General features: G+C 38.0%; 1 protein-coding gene across 2 annotated transcripts in view; it reads left to right on the forward strand.

Annotated features, from left to right (window-relative positions):
* LOC117237775 (plexin-A4) overlaps window positions 1–15,706 on the forward strand; it is a 425,345-nt gene that overhangs the window by 401,727 nt on the left and 7,912 nt on the right. For both annotated transcript variants that reach the window (XM_033502106.1, XM_033502115.1), the window contains exons 4-6: window positions 13,953–14,684; window positions 14,897–15,022; window positions 15,219–15,680. In XM_033502106.1, the coding sequence (XP_033357997.1) occupies window positions 13,953–14,684; window positions 14,897–15,022; window positions 15,219–15,680 (1,320 nt within the window). The remainder of the gene's footprint in view (window positions 1–13,952; window positions 14,685–14,896; window positions 15,023–15,218; window positions 15,681–15,706) is intronic.

The following is a 15,706-nucleotide window of genomic DNA, read 5'->3' on the forward strand; positions in this document are numbered from 1 at the left end:
ATAAAAAAAATGAAGAACCAAGCAAGAAAGAATACGGGAACGATGCAAAGTTTTAACAAAGTAAATAAAAAATATAACAAATTCTAATAAAAAATGAATGATAAATTTTCAACATAATTCGAAACAACTGGGAAATATGGCGCTCTGGATGAAAACATTATCGAAATGGGTGTACTCGTTGGAGACAACCGAACACGACTGAAAAACGGGAAAACTCGACGAGAAAGTCGTTAACGAACCCCTCGACGAAACATTATTGCGCCAGAATAACTGCGAACTTTCCTCCAGCCCGTGTTTATTATAAACGGCGAGTTAGCTCGTTGCGCGTTGCAAGTGTTCAAGGAAAATCGTTATCTTCCAAAAGTTTCTATCGAATTCGCGATTCATCCGCAGTCTGTCGGTAACGTATTTGTGATACCTTTATTCGGAGCAATTGTAAGATCGTTAGAGACGAAGAAAATCGAAGAAAGCACAGGGAAGCCCCGTGAGAAGGCACGATTTTATGGGAAAAATCCGATTAACCCTCTGCCTTTCGAGTTCGTTCCACCGTTTGATCCCTTTCCTTATGATTCCACGGATCCTAGAGTTCTCCTCGAACGAATTAATTCGCGTAGAAAAATGATTCGTCGTATTAACCCCTCGTCTGGCAAATTTTCCCAGTAGTTTTGATTCATCTTTCTATCATTGCGCACAGAAACTCGCGTTCATACATATGTGCTTTCGTATTTGCTGGAGATCAATATGGCTTGGAAAAATGAATTTTGTAAATAATATTATATTTGAAGCGACGATAGAAATAGTTTCAGTAAATTATTTAGCGGAAAACTATACAGAATTTCAAAGTATTTTATAGTTTTATATTCGCGAAATAATTTGCTAAATATTTATATCCCGTTCTCTTCGCTTTTTCACGTTTGCATCTTTTCGGATATGTATCCTTTCTGAAAATTCTTTATTCATAAAATGTATGGAATACACGAAACCTAGTAAAATTGTATTGGATACTAAAATCAAATACTTAAAAACTATCTGTATAGTAATAGTATAGTATATAGTACATATAGTATGTAGTAGTATATAGTATAGTGTATAGTAACAGTAGTATAGTATAGGCCGGAGAAAAACAAACAGTGTTAAAATATCGACAATAAGTACTTTAAATTCAATTTAAAGAAAAAAGTAGAACAACAGCACACATTTGTACACGTTCTAGCGAAACTCGAGCAATCTACCAATGCGACAAATTCGCAATATAAACGTAACACAACCCAGATGGCGCCGACTTTCCTGGCGTATATTTGATATCTATATCAAACAATACTTGGTGCAAAATCAATATCTAACACTTGGAACAATTTTCATGTTTCACCACTACCGTCAGAAGATCTATCTCTGTAGAAGATTACTACATTTATCATGATTTATTGTATTTCTAACTTGGGATTCCACACAAGTCTGCAGAAATATCTATAAAGGAAACATTTTATATTTCAATTTAATTTAAAATTCGATGCTCCTTCTTTACTTTCACCACGCAATCATGCAATATGCATAATTGTAAAAAGGGGTAGGGGAAAAAAGTGAATTTAATCGGAAAGAGAAATCTAACGTCGAACGATCTTACAAATCATTACATCTCGGATGCAATGTTTAATTAGTTTTCACGGAAGGGAGAAAGGCTGTTCCGCGAGTTTCCCCATCTTCCCGCGTTCTTTCACGATTTTCTTCAATGGCGATTCCATTCGGCGGCAATTAATCTCGATTGGACGGCTAGGCTGCGATAAAGGGGAAGCGAGAACTTTTATTCGAGGAAGACCCAGTTGCGAATTCGCGGGGCTGTTATCACGCCGGTGGCAAAGCTTTCGCGAAACTGCGCAAGAAAAGCAAGAGAGTATTATCGCGGCATCCTTCCTCCACCGATAATGCCGTTGAAGTTCGATTTTTGAGAAGTTCCTTAAGCCGGCGAAAGAGCGAACCGTCGCTTGGATAGCTTGCTTTTTTCTCTCTTTCTCTCTCTTCCTTACCCTTCGCAGAAGGGAAAGATGAAAGATTCGTCGAGAAAGAGGATGTGAAACTTTCCAAGTTTACTCTCGTGGCAATTTTTTACCATTCCTCTTTTCGCGATAGCCGGGTAATTTTTATTGTTGCGCTGTATGAAGTTTCAGGAGAAGTAAGAAGAAAATAATAATTTTTCTTTAAGATAAGATGCGTACAGATTTTTGTAGTTTAACATTGAGGAAGGAGAGTTTTGTTATATCAAACATAAACTTTGAATATTTGATCCCTTGATGCTGGTCAGTGTAAGATAGAAAATTTATATAGACAATCAAACATCGAAGTAGATATTTTCTCATAACAAACTTCTTTTCTGTTAAAGTAAAGAAAATAATAATGTTAAAAAAGAAGATGTATAGTAAAGTTTCAATTACTCCTGAACATAGAATTTATAATCGCAAAACCAAAAATTGTGATATATCCTTATACTTTTCCTTAAAAGACCGTAATCTATGCAGCTAATTGTGTAATTATAGTGCATAACAAAATGTTTACGTATGTGAAAGTTATCAAATTATTATATATATATTGGTATATACATATGGATGTATGCTCTGACATAGAATTGAGATAAACCACCACTTAGATTTCAGTCATTTAGAAAAGAATAAAAAATATAGAATATAAGATAAGGTAAAACGAGAAATCGAATACATCAATCACATTATGAACAATGAGATATCATTAGTAATCCAAACTTCCTTTCAGTTTTAGATCTTCCACAACCCCTTTCGAGTTTCTCCTCGTAACAATTATCACGTCTATTTATTTCCATTATACAGGCCCATTTTTCAAAGGTGAAACCAAGCAATGAATCAACGAAGAAACTTCCAACCTCATCAAGAAACTCCAACTCCTTTCGCAAGAGTTTCCTCGATTCGACCGAGATTAAGCCTTCCTCCGCTCGTTCCGAGGGGTTGTTCGCGTTATTTATGCTCGCGGGCTCGCGAATTACTCGCGCGTGGTACGCGCGAAACGCGCATCGAATTGGAGATAAAATTCTTCGAGGATTTCTAGAGACATATTAATACCGCGAGCTGTTGGCCTGCAATAGGGAGCGAGTTTTTCGGTTTTCTCCGGGCGCATTCGAGCAGAAAAATCACGATGAACGAGAATTCCATGGTGACCGTGTCCGAGAATGCGTTTGAAAATTCCACGGGAATACCAACCGCTCGTTCCACTCTCGCGTTACACTGCGTACACTAACGCGCAAAAGTATTCAAACACTTGCTTATCTTTGACAGAAGATGTGTTTTAATTACGAAATTATGAATAAATCAAATTATAACGATTTTATTCTTTGCAGAGATTCTATACAGTAGGATATTCTGACGCAATTAAATTGATTTTTCCAAGCCAAAGTGAGGCTATAGGGCGAGAAAACGGACAAAGAAGCAGTTGTCATGTTTTTCTCGTACAATTCTTTAAATAATACGATATAGTAAATTATAATATGTATGATAAGTAGTAAAATATTCTACATAAGATATAAATAATATAAATTAGATTTATAGAGCAGTGACAGCATAGGATATATATTAAGTACCGCTTATTTATTAATTAGCAATTAATTTGTACATTTTGATAAAATTCACATATACTGTTACCTACAATAAATCAAGCAAAATGTCTGGATACTTATGAATGATAGTGTACGTTTGCGAAAATCGTTTGTATGCATGTGAGTATCGTGTTTAGATGAAAAGGAGAAAGGAAAAACGATTAATCTTTCATCGTTACGGCATTTGCGCGTGTATCTTCTGGTTTAATATCGCTTCTTAACTATTGAAATCGTAAAGCGGCGGGTTCGTTCTCAACGATAAATGAAAATGTCCGTCAAGAAAGTTATTGTGGTTTCGTAAACCACAGAATAGGTGAATTCTCGATTTTACGATTACCCGCGGTATATGATGAACTGTTACGGCTTGAATATTGAAAATGTTTCGTTCAATTTCGCATGGAACTGCGAGTGCAAGGATTCTAATATGTTACAATCAACTGTTCATAAACGAAGTTGTTATTTTATGAGCTAATATCGATCGATCAATGTCGAAACTGAACGCAGGCTAATTGAAACGTGTCAATTTTGATACGATACGCGCGAGACACGAGATATTACGTTACTATTTTTGTCAATAATAATCTTTATTGACATATTAATCTCTATTGACTCGTAAGGGTAAATTTGTTAGTCTGGTCTTGCGTAAGAAAGCTTGATGAATTATTCCTTGTCGATTCCCATAACTTGCTTGAAAAATATCATATTGGCTCGTTGAGTTCAATCAATTCTACCAAATTTCGTAACATAGTTTCTGTAAAAAAATTCTTCGAATATGGTACATGGTTCAATTGTTGTAAAGCCCTAACAAATACAATTTGTTATATATGTTTGATATTTGGGACTCGAACAATTTTCATTCACGACATCGATTACATAATCGAAGAGCAGAAGGCTACAAGTCAAATACTACGACTTCCTGACCTAACGCAAGGAACTGTGTAGAGAACTACGTGTTCTTTTCATGCGAGTCGATTTGTTTCCAATCGAAAAAAGATTACCGCCATGAAATTTCTCAATTTCTCGTGATAAATTTCTTGAGAGTTTTGGAAATTATCGACGCTATAAACGAACTTTCACCTAACGAACCGAGTATGGGTAAGGCAGAGAAACTTCGTTTTCGGTATTGTTCCTCGGTGGGTGATTTAAATTTATGGTCGAAGTGTGAGAAAGTTCTTTACGTTAGGATATTCTAAAGAGTATTGGGTTGCAACATGTATTTTGAACCGTGCTGTTAATTAAACTAATAGTACCTTAAATAACAGGATCGTTAATCGTAAGATCCTATAAATAATAGAAAGTTGGAAAGTAATATAATTTAAAAAATGGATATTGGAAAGTATGAAACATCGGACTAATAAATTTGGATATTTTTCTATGGAATTACGTTGTCATATAATGCTGAAATCGTGATTAAAATATCGTTCGATGTTACACGGAACATCGTAAATTCGAGATGTGACGGTTTAAATTTCTGATTCATAGAATGAAGCATTAAATTTTGAAACGGGTCGATAACTCGAATATTCTACGTCTGTCCATTATACATATATATATCACAAATATACCAACGTTCGCATTTAGGATATACGCTTTAATCACACTTCTCGAATTAAGCAAACCCCTTCGAAATTCACTGCAGCTGCCCCCATTTTATTCAAATATACGCAGCACGAGCTTCATTTCGTCGTAATTCTGTCCGGTGGCGTGAATCGAGTACCGGTCAGTTTCTATAAATTTTTCACGAAAACGTCGTATTTCGTCGCACGCTCCCGGCAGAATGTAATTTTTGCATAAAATTGACGCGGAGCCCCGAGCGAAGATTGAAGAGCGGCGGCCGTTAATATTCCATGGAAAATACGGGCTTAAAAATGTATACAGCCGTGGTTGGAACGTTGCATTATATTCGAAATTGACCAGTTTCCTTCAGTTCCTCTGCTAGCCGCGATTGTCTCCGTTTCACGCTTGAAAATTAGTCTGTGCCTGGATTGTAACATGTAAATCAAATTGGCCAAATCTAATTTCTATTCACTTGCGTGAGGTTTCTGTTCCAATAACTGAATTGAGTAGCTAATTGAAATATATTGTACTGCAATCTATAATTGCATCGCGTATTTTTCAGTTAAGGAAAGTTCCAATAATTATCAACGAAGATTTGTAAGCCTTTTTAATTATGAATTTTCATTATGAAAAGAAATTCATAATTAAAAATGTTCATTTCCATTGTTAATCTCATATTCACTTTTGAAATCGATTTTCTAAGAACAATAAAAAAATATTGATTTTTAGAGAATTTTTCTTTTTGTAATAGCAAAATTCGCAAAAAACTATTTTGAATTGTTCATTGCCTCTTGTACTTTCGCTTCTCTAAAAAAGAATCGTTAGGGTGGAAAGAAACAATGAACTTAAGACGTTTCGAAAAGAAGTTGTTGGATCGTGGAAGTTTCTAACAAGTTGGTACTTCGATCCTTCTTGCCGCGAAGCAAGGGTGAACTAATTGCCGGAACATCGAGCGTACAACGCGCTTAAGCCGGATTTCGAACGGCCATTAATGCGCCTGATCGTGCGAGTAAGTTAAGGTGTGTTTCTACTGTAACCACGTTTTATGATAAAATATATATTTATGAATATAAATGAGAAATGAAATTTTGATATAGTAATTAAATCCGGAATAATTTAAGTAGATATTACACAAAATCATTATTATAATAAATTTCTGCTGCAAACTTAATATTACGTAATTATTTTACAAATCTAGCATGATCCTGCTTCATTTAACATTCATTCAGGGTATGTTTAATATTCATTTAGAAGATAAATATTCTTACGCGATTATCGATGTATAATGTTCATTAAAATATTCAACAGTTTTAATAACATTTTCATGAACTCTGAATAAAATTTCCTGGGGTAATTATTTTTTGACAGAGTCAAGTTTATAACAGAGGAATATAAATTTGGATCATGTAAGTATCTAATACAGGATTGACAACTATATAACACTCAACAATTTTTAATCTTAATGAAGTAGCCTCCAATGATTTACAAATTCAGTTCAAATACATCGGAAATCTATCCAATTCCAACTGAAATATTCGAACCTCGAATATATCCACGAAATTTACCTACAAAATTTACCTAGCAGAAATACCAATGAAAATGCAGCCTTATATAGGACGCAGGAACACGATCGGGCTCGAAATCGATTCAGGAATGCCGAGGCTCGATTCGTTTTTTCGTCCGTGTTGAACACCGATATTGTCGTGGCGCTCACGCTTTCAGGGTACAGGGTAGAAAATACTTGCGAACAAAGAGACAAGAACCCGGGAAGAGAAAGACACAGAGAGAGAGAGAGAGAGAGGAAGGTGAAGGAAAACGAAAAAAGGAGAGAGAAACGACGGAGCCGAGTAATTAAGACGTCCACCGAGTTCTTGGTAGCTTTGTATCGAACACGTTATTAGTTTCTTTGTGTCTGGTGATCGGAAGGATCTCGTGAGAATAAAAAGGCGGATGGTGTTCCTTTATTTCTTTCCTTGATCCTTCATTTTTCTTCTCTTTTTTTTTCAATTTCTTTTTGTTTTCTTCAACCCGGTTCCTTTTATTGATTCCTCCGGTTTGTTCTTTGTAGTCGCGTGATTATTAAGTTGAGCTGCGTTCCACGGTTTCGCACGCTCGATAGGAGATTGAACGCTATTTAATCGCGATGTCGAAGGTTACGAAAAAAGGGGGACAGAGAAGTAATGGTCGCCTTAAATAGAAAGAAAGGCCTGATACAATCTATTGGACAGATTGATAAATTTGCAATAACCTTTAACCTAACCTGGTTCTTTGTTCTTTTCACCTTTCGTTCTCTTGTTTATTTTGTCTGCAACTGATGGCAATTGTTCCTTTGTAATCGACTGGTCTCGTCAGTTTCATTCTGATATCTGTATTCTGTCGATAGCTACGATCACGTGATTCTTTTTATCATGAGCGTTTAGCGGTGTATTTTAAAGGCGTTATTATACTTTGTAAATAACTGTCATAACCACGCAAACTATAATATAGGTGTTGTTCTTTGAGAGAACGCGCATGGGGATAAAGAATAATAATTATATTTAAGCAAATTGCGTATAAGAAACTAATTTAGTCTTAATCAATGTTTGGAAACTCTGTTCATATACGATACCCAAAAAGTACTTAGATCCATTGCCTTCTATACCGTTTTATCGGACCATCTACCATGAACAAGTTTGCGTTAAACTAGGTAGAAAAACGTGTTTTCGTGTTTTAAAAGAAAAAGACGAGCTCGTTAATTGACCAGCAAAGAAGAAGCGAGAGCGGCGTGTAGTCGTTGTTCGGTGTAATCGCGTTGGCAAATCGCCGTAGAAAACTCACGAGGTTTCTTATTTCATTACCATTCGCGAGAGATGGAAGATACGCGGGTAATTGAGGGCTGCCGATCCGACAGATTCCGCGGACTTCGTGCGCAGTGATAATTATATTTATTATATTTAACAAGCCGCGGAGATTAATCTTTTATTCTCCGCGCGATGGAGTAATCATGGGAAAGTGGGATAACCCGGATAACCGAAGCTTTTCCAACGCTCCACTTGCCTCTTTGTCGGCGGTTCTCAGATCGTTCTCGACGAAAGGATGAAAGGGAAAGAGGAGCTTAGCGGGTTCACGGGGGCAACGAACAACGGCAATTAAAATGTCCGGCTGTTTTCACGGTAGTCTGATAATTGGAACGATTTTTATGCGAACAAAAGAGACGCTCGAACAGCCGCGAACATCGAAAACGCCTCCGCGTTGATTATATTCTTACGCCTTCTTCGTGCGTCCGCCTCCCGTTTCGACGTGACTTGATCCTGTTGGCTTTTGGTGACCCGTGAACTTCAGAAGTTGCTGCCCGCCTCCATGAAGTCGAAGTCTACATCTTACCTTCAAGGTAGAGACTTCAAGAGGTATGGCTTGATGAGCAATATTCGCAAACAATAAGACGGAGAAATGGATGGAACAAAGGTAATTGCAAAGAATGTGCATTCGAAGTTTGGAAGGACTCGTGATGAAGTAATCCTTACGATGAACTATCTATTAGTTTGTTATATGGCAGTTGCCAAAGAAGAATTTTCTCAACAAAGGAATAATAGATTGAAATAACAAAAATGAGTAATAAGAAGTAGCGAAAAACCTAAGGAAGCTTTAGAAGAGCACCTATATTCAAATTTATTACGAATCTTTGAAAGAAGGGATTCGTCGTCTATTCTTTTCTTCGCTAACTTTCTCATACTTTCATCTAAAATATCTTCATTGTGAAAGTGCAGCTTGCACTTCCTATCAGAAAGCCTTTCATCAATCCTTATTCCCACGGGTTCTTGTCCAAGTATCGATTTCTTTTCACGGCTGAACAGATTTCACGCAAATTTCAAAGTCAACCAATTTTCCTCGTAATAATCGCGCTAGATACACACACCTTGGCGATGTTACATACTGAGTTATTACGTGAGACGTGATTTATCTTGTGGGGATGACTGTGTGTAGACAAAGCTGATGCAAATCCTTGGTGCTGATGCCTGACACCCTTATGACACACTTGATAGACGTAACATCACCGTCAAAGTTGGGATATGTGTAATTCCATAGCTTTAGTCCTTCTAATATATCTCATGCATTCTATTAAACGCTAGGGCGACAAGAATTTACATTTACAAGCTTTAAGCTAGATTCCAAATGAACCACACTGCAAGAACGTAAGTGAAATTCTTGCTGAATTGTTGCTCTTTATGACGTTTGATAATTAGAATGGAATATTTTAATATAATATAGTTGAAGATCGTTAGATCTAGAGATAAAAGTCTTTTCAAAGTAGATCTCCTCGATGATTATGACAGACGATATTTTTGAAGAAGTGCACATGTCGAATTCAGATATGAAATAAAAAGGGTATCTGATAATATACGACCAGTCGATAACGTATTAACGATAACTATCGATTAATCGACGATATGCTGTAATAAGCAGGTTTAACGGTGAAAAAAATTAAATTTAAGTATTCCTCCTCTATGTAAAACGAAGAATACAACTCATCATTTTCATTGGCCGTTATCTCCAAATATTTATACTAATTTTACAAGAAACCGAACAAGACCACTGAAACTCTACAAAACTGTAGTACGCAAACTGTTCCACGAAATTCCATCAACCTCCATTTAATTCCTCCATTTAAAAACATCGCTATACACAAACATTTTAGAATAAAGAAGATTCTCAACAATAAAAGGGCGTACACACGCATCATCCAAGATTGGAATCGCCGCATCGCTGAGATGATTTCACTAGTGGAGAATAAAAATCACGTGGCCGGCGTTTTAGCTGGCGACCAGACATGCAATTAACATCATGGGGCTGTGCGGTAGCTCAATAATTATTGTTATTATTTCTGCACGCTTACAGCGGGCAGAGATTGCAACATAGTCGCGCAGAAACGGTTGTCCTGGCCGGGTCGATTCGTTTATTCGGGGCAGAGGTTACGTGCCGGCCGTTCCCCGAGGACGAGAACTTCCTTCTACGAACGTTCCCCTTTCCCTCTTTACCTTCTCTTTTACCTCCGCCTCTCTTTGCTTCTTCCTAGCTTGTGGCCGCGGTCTTGAACTTTGTCTCCTTTCTATCGTGCGGTTCATCGCGGCCGATGCATGTGAATCGTGCAATTAAACGGTTGGAAAATAAAGGGTTAAGGCTTGCCCGTTAGGCTTCCATGCTTGCGGCGATAACTAGGCGCGCCGTGGCCTATCGTGGGTGGGAAGAGACGTCGAGGACAGTGATTGAAGGATATGAAACGTATAATGCACTTGCCTGGTAGTCCTGACTGGCCATGGATCGAAGATCAAGCGAATCTTGTATCTTTTTTCGTTTTCTCCAGAGGTCGACGTTTTTACGCTGGTTTCCACGGTATTGCGACGTTCAACGGGTGGTCGACGTCGTTCGTTAACCTCTTAACATCCACGCTTCTTTTTCCTTCCTGCTTTCCTCGGTGATATCGATGATCGAGCGAGTTTTTTCATGCTTAGAATCTGGAAATTAAAGGTTTAAAGGCTTTAATGTATCAAGCATATTTGACTTTTAACATTAGATCTACAGTGGTTACAAGAGTATTATATTTATTATAACATTTATGTATTCATTAATTAGCTCCTTATTTTATGCATTTTTATATTAGCATTTTGTGTACTTTTGCATCTTTTAGTTCTCCACAAATACTTAAACGTCCATACCCTAACGATTATAATTAGTATAGTATAATGAAAACTGATAGATTATATATATATAATCTTTTTATCACCACTAATTTTACGAAAAGCTTCTTCGTGGTTTTATTAAATTACTAAAGTAAACAAAATCTAAAATTTCCAAGTTAAATAATATCGTTAGTATAGGTTGTCAGATTGCTGTAATTAAATATTGCGATGTAATTAGATAGTTGCGAATCAAATTTCGGGAGATTAAAAAAGAGCGGAAATAAAGCCGAGTTAGTTGGAAAAACGTTGTTCCAAAGGGCCGCGCTTGACGTGATACCCGTTAATTTCACCTTCCGGATTTGTCCTCCTTTTCAACGCTGACGGCAACGTGTCTCAGGATTGTATAACGCGATAAAAAGTGGTCGGCAAAAAGTCGTCTACACGGTATAATTAACAAGCAAAATATTTGTCTTAACGTGCTTACCTGGTATAATAAAGTTACCTCTGTTACTCAACTCTTTAGCATTTATATTAAAAGTATAATTTAAAATTTATATTAAAACATATAAAGATAAAAAGAACACAAGGGAACGAGAGAAATTTGTTCTTCAAAAATTACAGAAGGTTGCAGTACTCTTTTGCTATCTTGCTTAAAGACGAACGTACAGATAAGAGCCATTTCAATTCAGCTATATATTTAAAATTTTAAGCAACTATTCATACTATACATATACTAATCTTTTACCAAATATATTTACAATAAACGTCTTGTAACTTTTATTATATTTCCTGATTCAAAGTCTATCGCGTATTCTCATTTTCTTCATTTGTATAATAAATATAAAAGCAAGGCGAATTTATATTACGAATATATTTATAAAAATTTTCACTACGACAATTGTTCGAATATTTTCATAAATCTCTGTATACTAATTAGTGAGCGAAAGTAATAAGCACAGTTCAAGTTTACCACGTTCAATGAAGCTGCTTGCAGTTCCGATTTTGTTGAACCGTCGCTTTGAAGCGACATTAGCCTAAGCGGTGTGTGTGTTTAAAATAGAATGAAGAACACCCGAGAAGAAAGAAGAAAACTCGTGCATAGAAAATCGAGTGAGTGAGCATACTTGAGGCAGAAAGCATTCAAAGCGTAAAGACGTAACTAGAGATAACATATTCCAAGCATCGCCGTGAAAGAGAAAGAGCCGTGGGACGGTCGCGAAAGATCGGCTATTTCCTATGCGTTAAAAAAGAACCGATCGTGAGAGAGTTCCCCTCTTTAATCGTTTCGATTATGTAATCGAATCTCCATGGAAGAGATTCGACGAACATGAAGGAATTTTTTATTTCTACCTGTCATCTAGTAACTTCAAATAGAGTTCCGTTGGATACAGAAACCGTATAATTATAAACAAGCACGTATTAATCCGTCAATAATTAGAGGAAGAGAAAAACGCTTAAAGCGTTCCTTTATTTTTATAAAACATTGACACATTTTATGCAATTGGTGAAACGGGTGCGATGCAAGTCTTTTTATTAAAATTGATCCTATTAAATTATAAGTAAAGATTAGAAAGTGTGTATGATTGAAACATTTAGTGGATTAAATATACCTTACAAGAAAAAGTGGCTTTAATATGTTCGTTATTCCTGACGCGTATTATTGCATTGTCTCTTAATTATTATCTAAAACTTAAATGAGTTGGTCCCTGGTAATAATTATTGCTACAATGCCCTACATTTTGTTTTTATAGTTTTAATAAAAAGATTCAGAAGTAGGGAACAAAATAGGAAGCCATGAAATTAGAGAACGATAAAATCTTATGGATTTTTAACAAAAATTAACTGTTAACGAAAGCAACAAATTCTAATAGTCAATAATTTAATATACTCATATTCCTAAAACCATCTAAATACATATTACATGAAAAACATAATTTCTATTTTTCAAGATCTTCCTCCAGAAAAATTTGATTACGTAACAAATTATAATGTTTAACGACGATATCCGTAGAATCTCTTTAAAAACGGTACTCAGACCAGTTTATCATCATCAGACGATTACTGTTATTCATAGCTCGATCCCGGGACGGCCTTTTTATTAGACAAGCGGGTGTAATTCTAGCAGGGAGACGTTCCGTCATCCTCGTGGTCGCCTCAACGACGAGCGAAATCTAGTCGTCCCCGAGATTTAATTTGCGACCTCTTAGCCGCGACTCTGAACGAGCCTCGCCTCTACAACCTGCACAGAGACGAAATTCACGAGAAAATTTCCCGACGAATGATAAAACGTAAATTTCACAAAGTAAAATTTTAACATCCTGCTGTTATACGTTTTCAAATTAATCGTTTGTTCCTGACGAAATAACGGATTGAAACGTTCAACTGCGGAATAAAGGTGGACTAAAAGAAGGGACTGGGAAAATGGAAACACGCATTTGGACGACACGCGTTGATAAGCGATTAATATTTAACAAAAATGGAAATGAGATGCGTTTGTTTTCATGAAATTGTAAATGTGGAAGCGTAAATGTTTCATTAATCGCGTCGGGTGCATCACGGGTCAGTCTGTATCATCGTTTCGATGAATAAACCACATTAAATTAGTAGTCTGAAAGAAACGGTCGAAGAGAAGGGGTTGAATTAGCCAGCCATGATCCCTCTATCCTTCATTTAGTTTATCGAATTCCTTGCCCAGCAATTAAATCGCACAAGATCGATTTAACGTGTTACCCGCAGGCTGTAGTCCGAATTTATAGCTCGAAGATCCTCCCTTATCCACTTTTTTCCTGAACGTTAGCCTAAGGTTATACATGTAGCGAGATACAAATGATATATCATGGTACTTGTCGATAAGTGAAAAGGAACAGGGATCCTTGAAGCAGTAATTGACTTTACATCGCGATTAGGAATTTTTCATTGAGTATCTGGAACGAAATGCGACCTTTAGACTTTTACAATCACCGTTATCGATCAGTTCGATATTCCCTGGGAAGGGATAAAAAGCGCAAGGTTGGGGAGCTTGTTGAGTTTCGAGCATACTCGCTACGAGGTCGATCTCGAGCACAAGCGTTACGCAATCGAAAACATGGACTAATCGTGATATTACGTGTTTCTTGTTACAGGTGGTAGTGGAGAGCTCGACCCTGGCCCTGGAGTACGGCGACCTGGAGATCGATCCAGATTGCCCGGTGAACCCAGACTTGTTGTTCGACTCGCAGCTGATGCACCTGTACGTGATGACGAACAAAACGGTGTCCAAGGTCAAAGTGCAAGAATGCTCGGTATACAAGACCTGCTTGGACTGTCTCGGTGCCAAGGACCCGTACTGTGGCTGGTGCTCACTGGAGAACAAATGCAATCTGCGCAGCGACTGTCAGGATGCTGCCAAAGATCCGCTCTACTGGATCTCGTATAAAAGTGGCAGATGCACGACCATCACGACCGTCACGCCGGACCAATTGCAACGCACAACCGCTAGAACCCTGGAGTTGGTTATTGAAAATCTGCCAACCCTCTCTGGCCAATTCCTTTGCGCGTTCTCTACTTTGGACAAAACCCTGATCACGAATGCCTCGAGAAAGTCGTTTGGAGTGAACTGCACCACACCCAGGACCGATCTATTGCCATCTATTCCGCAAGGGCAACATCATTTCACGGCGAAGCTTTCAGTCAGGATGACGAATGGGCCTGACCTCGTGGATACCAATTTCACGTTCTTCGATTGCAACACGTACAGCTCGTGTACCAAATGCGTATCATCGAGCTTCCCCTGTGACTGGTGCGTCGACGGTCACAGGTGCACCCATGACACAGCTGAGAACTGTCGGAACGATATATTGGTCACCGGAGTTAGTGTAAGTGGAGATTCTGTCTAATCGTTGAATGATGGTTATGGGTCATCTGGGATCAAACGATTTAAACGAATAAATTCAGAAACTTGATAGAGTCTTTATAATAGAGTTCGCTTATATTCAAAGTATCAAGTTTTCTTCAAAATTGAATCACACAATTTTATTAATTCGTTTCATTAGATAATCGTTAAAATCAACGAATTCTATTTCCACAGAGAACGGGCCCCAGCTATAGAAGCGGTCCAGCGTTCTGTCCGACGTTGAACGCGACCGATTCCCAGGAGATCCTGGTGTCTTCCGGCGTGAAGAAGGTGATACGAGTAAAAGTGCACATCATCGGGGTAAGTAATGCCATGGTTCATCTTTCTCGAATGTAGAATCCCGTCTAATGCTGTTACATTAATTCCCTGGACGTTTTCACGTGTCGTTAGCGGACCTTTCATAACAGACAGAAAGAAAGAGGGAATCGCTGTGTGTCGGGACTGGTTCCCGTCTAGGATGATTGACGCGCTAACTTATGCGAAACATCTTTTCCAGCAATTCATCGTGCAGACTCGGTTCGTCTGTCAGTTCAACATAGAGGGCCGTGTGACGATCGTGAACGCTCGGCTGCTCGCGGACACGATTTATTGCGAGGAGACCGAGTTTTCGTACACATCTCGGGCGCCCAACATCACCGTGCCATTCGCGGTGATCTGGGGTGGCTCGAAACCTTTGGATAATCCACACAACATCCATCTGGTAATATACCGGTGTCGCGACATGGCCGACAACTGCGGAATGTGCCTGACCCTGGCGCCCAAGTACGACTGTGGATGGTGTCAGAGCACAGACAGATGCGAAGTGAAGGACAACTGCGAACGCAACACCGGCATGTGGCTGAACAGTAACCAAACCTGCCCGAATCCCGAAATACATTCGTTCGAGCCGGTTATGGGACCTTGGGAAGGTAATACGAACGTGACGATACGTGGCATCAACTTGGGCCAGACATTCATGGTAAGGGGCAATATCTTGATACATAT

The sequence above is a fragment of the Bombus vosnesenskii genome, unplaced genomic scaffold (genome assembly GCF_011952255.1).
Source record: "Bombus vosnesenskii isolate JDL3184/JDL3185 unplaced genomic scaffold, Bvos_JDL3184-5_v1.1 scf7180000013264, whole genome shotgun sequence".
Classification (NCBI taxonomy): domain Eukaryota; kingdom Metazoa; phylum Arthropoda; class Insecta; order Hymenoptera; family Apidae; genus Bombus; species Bombus vosnesenskii.